Raw genomic sequence first — 8,418 nt, 5'->3', positions numbered from 1 at the left:
ATCTGGGTGCTGGGGTAAATCCTATGCATGCAATGTGTGCTGTGCAAATCCTGTGGGTGCAATCTGGGTGCTGGGGCAAGTCATATGTGAGGTCTGGGTGCTGGGGTTAAATCGTATGTGTGCACTTTGGATGCTGGGCAAGACCTAAGGAGGCACTGTAGGTATTGGGGCAAGTCCTATGTGTGCAATTGGGGTGCTTGGGCAAGTCCCGTGTGCACAATTGGGGTGCTTGGGCAAGTCCCGTGTGTGCAATTTGGGTGCTGGTCAAGTCCTTTGGACATGTTTGGTCCATGAGATAAAAAAATATAGGATATAATTTAATGTGATGGAATTGAGGGTACATCAGTACACACAAAAAAGTCATCATACATGGGACACCTGAAGCCACAATTTAGTGCTAATCCTTTTTAATCAAAATGCAGATTGAAATAGAGTAAATAACACAAAACATTTCCTCTCACTGATTTCTGGTCCTAGAATGCTTTATCCTCTGAAGTGACTACAAATTCAGGAAGGTGCTTTATCTCTGAATAAGTAAACATTTAATAGTTCAATTTTTACCTACAGTATACACCCAAACACATATACCAAGACAGGCTCTGCCACACCGCCACCCTTCCCTTCCTTTAGTCTATACATGCACCATTCTGCAGGGCAGCATTTTATCTGGGCTGGTCAGCAATATGTAAAAGTTATATGCATCCTGGAAAACCTGGCCTATGTCGTCACCCTAATGACTCCACACCATTGTACATTGCCCTCAGCTCCATATTGTATAATTATTCCACCACCCAGCCCCCTTTAGTATTGATTTATGTGATGCCCCCAGCCAGCACCCCCTGGTGAATTACCCCACACCCTTGCATGTTGCCCCCTTTAGTATCATGTCAGCCCTGACACCCTGACTGCATCCACAAGATCTGCCAAACACCCAGATTGAAGGCATAGGATTTGCCATCTTTGCCCCCAGACAGCCTGCCTGTGGCATCCTAGCCTCAAACAGCCTCCATGTGGTATCCTAGCCTCAAACAGCCTCCCTGTGCCATGCTCCCCCTCCAGATGCACATTCATGCTATCACACACATTAATTCATTTACTCATTCACAAACATTCATTCACTCATTAATAGCCATTTACAGATTCTCATTCATTCAGATATTCATTTATTCCCTCATTCACAGATACTCATTCATTCCCTCAATCACAGATACAAAAAAAGGTAAAGGTTACCTGCATGTTCCATCTTGGGCCTATTGGGCCCCTAACTTTGTGGTATTTTGGTCAGCTGAACAAGTTTAAGGACAACCATAGGAAATTTTAGAAAAAATGTTTCTCAAATATTTTCATTATCATATTATTATTATTATTATTATTCATACTAAATGTTAGACTATACATCTAAAAAAAATCAAAAGAAATCTGTCCTTATGAAACAAATATAATTTGCGTGTGTGCCCGAAAAATAAAAAAAAGCATAATTACGGTTGAAAAGCTTTATGTAAAAAAAGTCTTAGGTACAAAATACCCTCAGTAAAGAAGAGGTTAAGATGTACAGGTAAATTACATTTGTATTATCGCGGGTTTCCTTGCAAATATTAGCAATTGTTTTAAGAATTATATTAAAAACACATAGTAATGCTTTAACGCCCGCTGCTGCTTTATTGGGCCGATCAGGTGCGTGCCAAACCGAACGAACATTCGCCCTTCCCGTCTGACACACAGCTCACCCCTCCTAGCTGCGTGCTATTGGTTTGGTCGGGAGTTATAAAGCTGTCAGTTGTCGCGCCCACCTGTAGTTTGGACCCAGAAGCTTGTTGCGTTGTTTTTATTTTATTTGGTAGACGACATGGCTTCCTGGAGACTTTGTCAAGTTTTCAGTCGGGCTGCGGCTGCTCGCAGGATGATGTGCTTCAGCAGACCCTGTATTAGAGCAATGAGTGGTGGGGGTGGGTATAATTACCCTGTGTGCTGCCTTTAAAATGGTTTGCAGTGTGTTTCTGTGAGTTAAAACGGTGAACCGTATTAAGTAAACGGGCCGTATATGTTGTCGGGTATGCAGCGTATAGTACCGTTGAGTACGTGACGTGTTATTGCAGCATGTTTACCATGTATGCCCGCGAAGGGCAGTGTTGAGGTCATTGCAGTTGTTATACTGAGCTTAGTGTGAGCGCTGCACGTACTTCCTCCCCAATACCCAGTGTGTTCCAAGGTGCCACCCAGCTCCTTATATGTGACCGCTTGCTTGCTGTAAGCATGACCTTGCCCTTCTTCTTAAAGCTGTATTCTATATATAATTATTGATCCTAGGCCCTCAACCCACTAAAGATACTGAAGCAAGGAGCTGTTAGTCATCAAGTGATGTCTGCCAAGTTAACATTAAAAAGCAGCTGTATTCCTCTCCTAAACCTGCTTTGCAGTCTATACCGCTTCATGCTTTTGACCATTAGCTAACTTTTTAGGTTATTATACTAATTAAGCAGAATAATATTTAGGCTGCATTGGTCGAGTCGATCAAGCGTTTTAGAAGTATGTTCTACGATAAATACTTGCATGTGTTTAACCCTCAAAGGGTTTAAGGCAATGTATGCATGTAGAATCTATGATAGCAATTTGGTATATATATCCATTTTAAAATATCACAGAACGGTATTTCTTTACACAAGCTCAGGGGTTAATAATAATCAGTGGCTTGTCCGCTTTGCTAGGCGAATACCGTATAGATCAATGCAACCTCTTGCTTGTGTCTTCCTTATGTTCGCTAAGGAATATAAATTATGTACACTTTGCAAACGATACATCGAGGGCACAAACTGGCACGGTGTATATCTATAAAGTAGAGAACCGATAATATAGATTACTAGGCACGGCCCATCTGTTGCAAAGAATAACCCCTTAAATGCCTGAAGTACAAAGCACATGCTGAAATGCGCCTTACTGCGGCAGAGTGTGCAGTTTTATTTGACTAAAAACTCAAATATTTTCCGTTTTATAGAATTCATGTTTTAGCGGTGGATACCTTTGCTTTGCAAATACCCCAAACTTTAAAGCAAACACATATGTGGCTTATGTTACTAGTTTATTAAGTTTACGTTTTACTTTTTTTTTTTTTTTTTTTCTTTTTACCAAGGCAGTACCTACTGAGGAAATGCAGAAGAATGTTTACAGAGTTTATGTATCCCAAGTAAAAATTACTGCTTCATGTTAAACATATGCCTTGCCTTTGTCTAATTTTGGCAATCCTAAATCCTAATTTATGATCCATAGTAAGTTTGTATGGTTTATATAGCAAGTCCATAGTTCGTGTGCCAACTCTTCTATATGGCGGATTTTTATTTTTAAATGGCATGGGCTACACAGTTAGTACACTTGATACAAATGACTCCTGATGCAAAGCAATAGAAAGATCAGGTGGGCTCTGTGTAGTTGAAGCTGTTGGGTACTCATGAAAATGTGAGAACTGAGCGTTGCTTTACTCTGGTTATTGGATGGGGATTCCTATATAGCCTTCATTTTATTTGCAGGCGTTCCCACTGATGAGCAGCAAGCAACTGGGCTGGAGAGGAAAGCTATACAATCTCTGAGTAAAGGAATGGTATGAAAACCCAGCTGCATTACGCTTATAATACGATTAAAATGTAATAAAACGTTTTATGCTGTATACTACAAACTCATATTTAATTAGGGAGGGTTAGGATCCTGTAAAGTAGGATAAAGAACAATTAAATGGGTAGTATTACTTGTTGCTTAAAGCAACAGTTATGTCACTATTGCCTCTACTGAAATATATATAATTTGTGTGTATAATCTTATTTTCTTTGTTGAGAAAATGAGGTTGTAGGTTTCTTGACTGGTAGCTGTAAAAAAAAAAAAAAAAAAAATCCAAAATCAGTCCTCTATTAGGACAGTGTAGTAGGACCCAGGCATACCAGCCCTGCAACGTATTACAAAAGCCATGGTAAAGAAACATGCACCTTTCAATTGTTTATAAGATTAATTTGAGACCTCTTTATAATTTTAATTTTAAGGACCCATACAGCATCCTTAAGCCTAAATCCTACCTGGGAACCAAAGAAGATCCTCACATTGTGCCTTCAATCAACAAAAAGAGAATTGTGGGCTGTGTGTGTAAGTAGAAGGGCATTTTCATTTGGTTATAGTTTAAACATAACATCCACTCAAACAGATATTGGAAGTTCGGATGTTTGGCTTCTTGCAGGTAGTCCAAGGAAGAAAACCAAAGCAACTCTCATAAAGTGCAGACCACAAACAGTTGTATTTCATCAGGGACATAACAGAAATTGGGGGAGGGGGGGAAAGATGCAGGAAGATACCAAAACACTTGTACTCATCAATTGTAGGAGGCTAAATAAGCCTAAAATACATAATTTTTGTTACAACTGTTGTCAAATTATGGCTAGCGCTCTATACAAGCTGCAACAGACTTTGCCAAAAAACCACTTATGCTGCCATAATTCAGTTTCCATACCTTAGACATTCTCTAGAAATATATTACCATTTCGGATATATGAAATTTGCACTTTTTTCTCTGATGCTTTAGATGCCCCATTGATTGTTTAAAAAATGTTTTCTAGAAGTGTATGATATTCTCACAATAAGTTGAGTGAAACATATGGCTGATCTTCCCTGTCATCTTGGGTTTAAAAAACCTTAGGGAGAACGTTCCTCCTTCTATGGTGCAACTATTCTTGCCACTGATTGCATCCTTGCAGCAGCCTATGGAATGATTCTGCAGAATCCCCTCATGTATTTGTGGTGAGGACACCATGATAATGTAAAGGGACCTCTCATGTGCATCAAAGTGCATGTGATGGCTGGAGTCTCCCTTTGCACCACTTGTTCACCCTTGCTCAGTGGGCTTCTGGTTTGTTGTGCAATAGGTGACCTTGGGGATCTCTGCACAGTATTTTCATATGTTTTAGCACAATAGCCTTGCACATGTGTCATATTAATCAGACTTGCTAACAGAACAGAGAACCTCACATGCTCACTGCTGTGTGTGCTGTTTTGAACACAACCCATATCAAACTTTCACCACAACTCTGCCTCTCAGGCACCATTGCCACCACTACAAAAGTAAAAATCCTGGAACCTTAGGACGTAGCCACAGTTTCAGCCATTTACCCAATCCCTTTACATGTAGTTTTTGTGCCACAAGACCCCAGTCTAAGCTTTCCATGTTTCATTTCTTCACTTCCTTCTTTCCTTCTTCACTACTGAGTTGAGGGGCTGCACAGATGTTGGAGTCATGACTTCCACCATGCTCTGTCACAAATCGGCAACTTTGGTAAAGATAAAAATAGTGCTTACTACACAAAGCCTAACTCAAAAGGGGATTCAAATATTCTGTACTGATAAGGAACTCTCCAATTCAGGAAACTCTTAAGGTTGAACAGCAGTTGTCTCGATTCTTTTTTTTTTAAAATAGTTTGGTTTTAAAAATGTTATATATAAATGTCATATCTGTGGAGCAGTCATTAGATGAGATTGTCTCATTCAGTAGTGTAGTCTTGTTCTTGGGCATTACGAGTAGTAAACATTTTTAGATATCTTGGCACTCGCTAAAGCTTTTTATGGAAATTAAATCACACCAAATTTTTTTTTTCCCCTTAACCCAGGTGAAGAAGATAATTCAGCAATCATTTGGTTTTGGGTCCACGAAGGAGAACTCCACCGATGCCCATCTTGTGGCTCACATTATAAATTGGTCCATCATGAGCTCCCTCATTAGACTAATACCTGAGCACAGAATGTTAAATGAGAGAATTACTGAAATTGATTCTTTTAACTGCTTGTGCAGGCATGTACAAATATATATGCCATCTTTAAATCTCAACCTTGCAAGCATAAATACCATTGTTAAAAGTATTATCAAATAAAGTAATATAAGAAATTACTTTTGCTGATCTCCCCTTTCTGCAAATTCGAGGAAGCTGTGCTGCGGCTTCTCCAAAGGATGTTTTGCGTTTTTTTTTTTTTTTTTCCTTCATAGAAGGTATTTGTTTACATGTACTTGTTGGTAGGGCTGTATGGGATGTTGGACTATTTTTTTAATGCTTTAATTTTCTGGAGTTGAGTTTTGAATCCTGAAAGCTGCTATGATAATCATTTGAGTGTGACTCTGAGTAATGTTTAATAATCAGTCTAATATTTTCTAATCCAATCAGTCTACTTTATGGCACAGTTTCATTGTGTGTGATAGCCAAAAGATATTGCTGTTAATATAATAAGAAACAGAACTGTTTGCTTGACTTGAAGGCTATCAACAACTGAACCATAAAAGAAGGTACAAACCCTGCATTTAGGAAAGGCAACTGGGGAAATAACATATTGCCGATCCTACTAGTGACTAAAGTCAAAATATCTTCGGCTGCCATATGGTATAGCTTTTACATGCTGAACTATACAGCTTCATACTGTATTATATTGTACTATGCTGACCTTATGTCTCCCAGCCAAAATGGTGTTCACCATGGTCCTGAACTGTTGCACACATATACCCAATATACTAAATCCTACCTTTGCGGTACCACAGGGACAGTAGCAAAACCAGTGGAGACAAATATTTGATAAAAAATAATTTATTTGGGAACCATTTTACTACAGAAAACAATGTGTACTAAACTTGAAACTCCTTGAGCTCCTTCCCATTTTTTTGCGTGGGTGTTGCTAAAAAGTAAATGTAGGAAATTGTGCAAATAACGTGAATATGGATGAGCTCAGGCAGGAAAATTAATGCTCACCAGTACACTAACATACACTTTGTGGAATGGGGTTAAAGATAAGCATTTCTAAATGTACCATGTACTAGTAAAAACCAACTTTACATGCGCACCGTGGTTAGTGCTCCCCTTCTCAGTTGTTGGTTTTGGGATTCATTAGAGTGGTGGAGGGGAGGTTAGGGAGCGATAAGACAGGGAATGTATTTAATGGTTTTATTCTGTCACAGCTGATGTAAGTCATATGCCTTTTTAAAAGGAAAGCACATCTACTGATTTAAAAAGCATGGTGATTTACAGAAATGTGCATTTAATTACGCAAAGAGCTATGAATGTATCAAGTTCCGTTTTAAGTAAATGCTAGTTTTCATATCCTACATACAGCCAGCCAGCACTTTACAGATCAATGGGGCAAGCCTATATCACGGCTAAGCTTTAGAAAGCCTTTTGTTTAGTGTAATTAGTAAGTCTAGTATTTCCTCATAGGGTACCCTTTCCTATGGATTACTTTTATTAAAACCATTTTCACATCCTTATTTCTCAAGCTGTATATAAGAGGGTTTAATGCAGGTGTGACAACTGAATAAAAGACAGAAACTGCTTTGTCAAATTCATAGTTGTCACCAGAGGATGGTCTTAGGTACATGAATATAACCGTTCCAAAGAAAATAGTCACTACTGAAAAATGTGAAGCACATGTTGAGAAAGCCTTACGACGTCCCACTGAAGAAGATATTCGTAGAATGGCAGATATTATGAAAACGTAGGACACTGTAACAAGCAATAACGAACTAAGGACCACGATGGCAGACACCATTAATACTATGGTGTCTAAGAAGAAAGTGTCAGGGGATGATATTTTTATCAATGGGCCTACATCACAGAAGAAATGGTTGATTGTTTTGGAGCCGCAGAAAGGTTTTTGAGAAAGTACAATTGTGGGTACGGTTGGAACCATACAACCGCCTAACCAAGATCCGGTGATGAGCTTGTAGCAGAACCGTGTGTTCATGATGTTGGTGTAGTGAAGCGGGTTACAGATGGCCAGGTAACGGTCAAATCCCATTAAAGCCAGAATGAAGAATTCTGTAGTGCCAAAAAGGAAAAAGAAATACATCTGAGTGAGGCAACTGTTAAATGATATAGCCATGTTTCCAGATAACAAATCAAAGAGCATTTTGGGTACAGTGACAGTGGTGTAGCCTATTTCAAGGAAGGAGAAGTTATTGAGAAAAAAATACATAGGCGTTCTTAGAGATTCGTCAATTCTAGATAGTGAAATAATGGTTATGTTTCCCAAGAGGGTCATCATATAGACCACCATAAAAAACAGGAAGAGCAAGATGCTGATATCTCTTTCTTTAGTGAATCCAAGAAGTAAGAATTCATGTGGCCGGCTTCTATTTTCCAGTGCGCAGTTTGCAAAAGAGTCAGACTGCAAAATGATATAGACAATACAATTTACAACAATAGAAATGAATTATAATTAAATGACAATGAGGTCTATTCACTAGATGAAATTAAAATTTGGAGTATTCACTGATTGGTCCAAAAGACCGATTTTTAACCTTTTTCATATAGAAAACTTGCTGTTACTACAGACTGTAGACAGTCTGAATAAATGGTTCCATTGCAAACAATGGGACCAGGCTCGGAGCATCTCACAGAGGCTTCCCAAAAA

General features: G+C 38.9%; 2 protein-coding genes across 2 annotated transcripts; one reads left to right on the top strand and one right to left on the bottom strand.

Moving 5' to 3' along the window:
* Nucleotides 1-1,786: 1,786 nt before the first annotated feature.
* LOC128469242 (cytochrome c oxidase subunit 5B, mitochondrial-like) lies at nucleotides 1,787-5,914 on the top strand. The gene is made up of 4 exons (XM_053451071.1): nucleotides 1,787-1,946; nucleotides 3,522-3,592; nucleotides 4,026-4,125; nucleotides 5,637-5,914. The coding sequence occupies exons 1-4, from the start codon at nucleotides 1,847-1,849 to the stop codon at nucleotides 5,747-5,749; spliced, it is 384 nt and encodes a 127-aa protein (XP_053307046.1). The 5' UTR covers nucleotides 1,787-1,846; the 3' UTR covers nucleotides 5,750-5,914.
* A 1,199-nt stretch (nucleotides 5,915-7,113) lies between these two features.
* On the bottom strand, nucleotides 7,114-8,187 carry LOC128468240 (olfactory receptor 6C4-like; the record flags this gene model as incomplete). Its single annotated transcript, XM_053449930.1, has 1 exon — nucleotides 7,114-8,187. A coding segment is annotated over one exon (981 nt), but the record flags the coding sequence as incomplete, so codon positions are not given.
* Between the last annotated feature and the right edge of the window lie 231 nt (nucleotides 8,188-8,418).

The sequence above is a fragment of the Spea bombifrons genome, chromosome 11 (genome assembly GCF_027358695.1).
Source record: "Spea bombifrons isolate aSpeBom1 chromosome 11, aSpeBom1.2.pri, whole genome shotgun sequence".
Classification (NCBI taxonomy): Eukaryota; Metazoa; Chordata; class Amphibia; order Anura; family Pelobatidae; genus Spea; species Spea bombifrons.
Note: the sequence above shows the minus strand (reverse complement) of the source record. Positions and strands in the feature narration are given on the sequence as shown.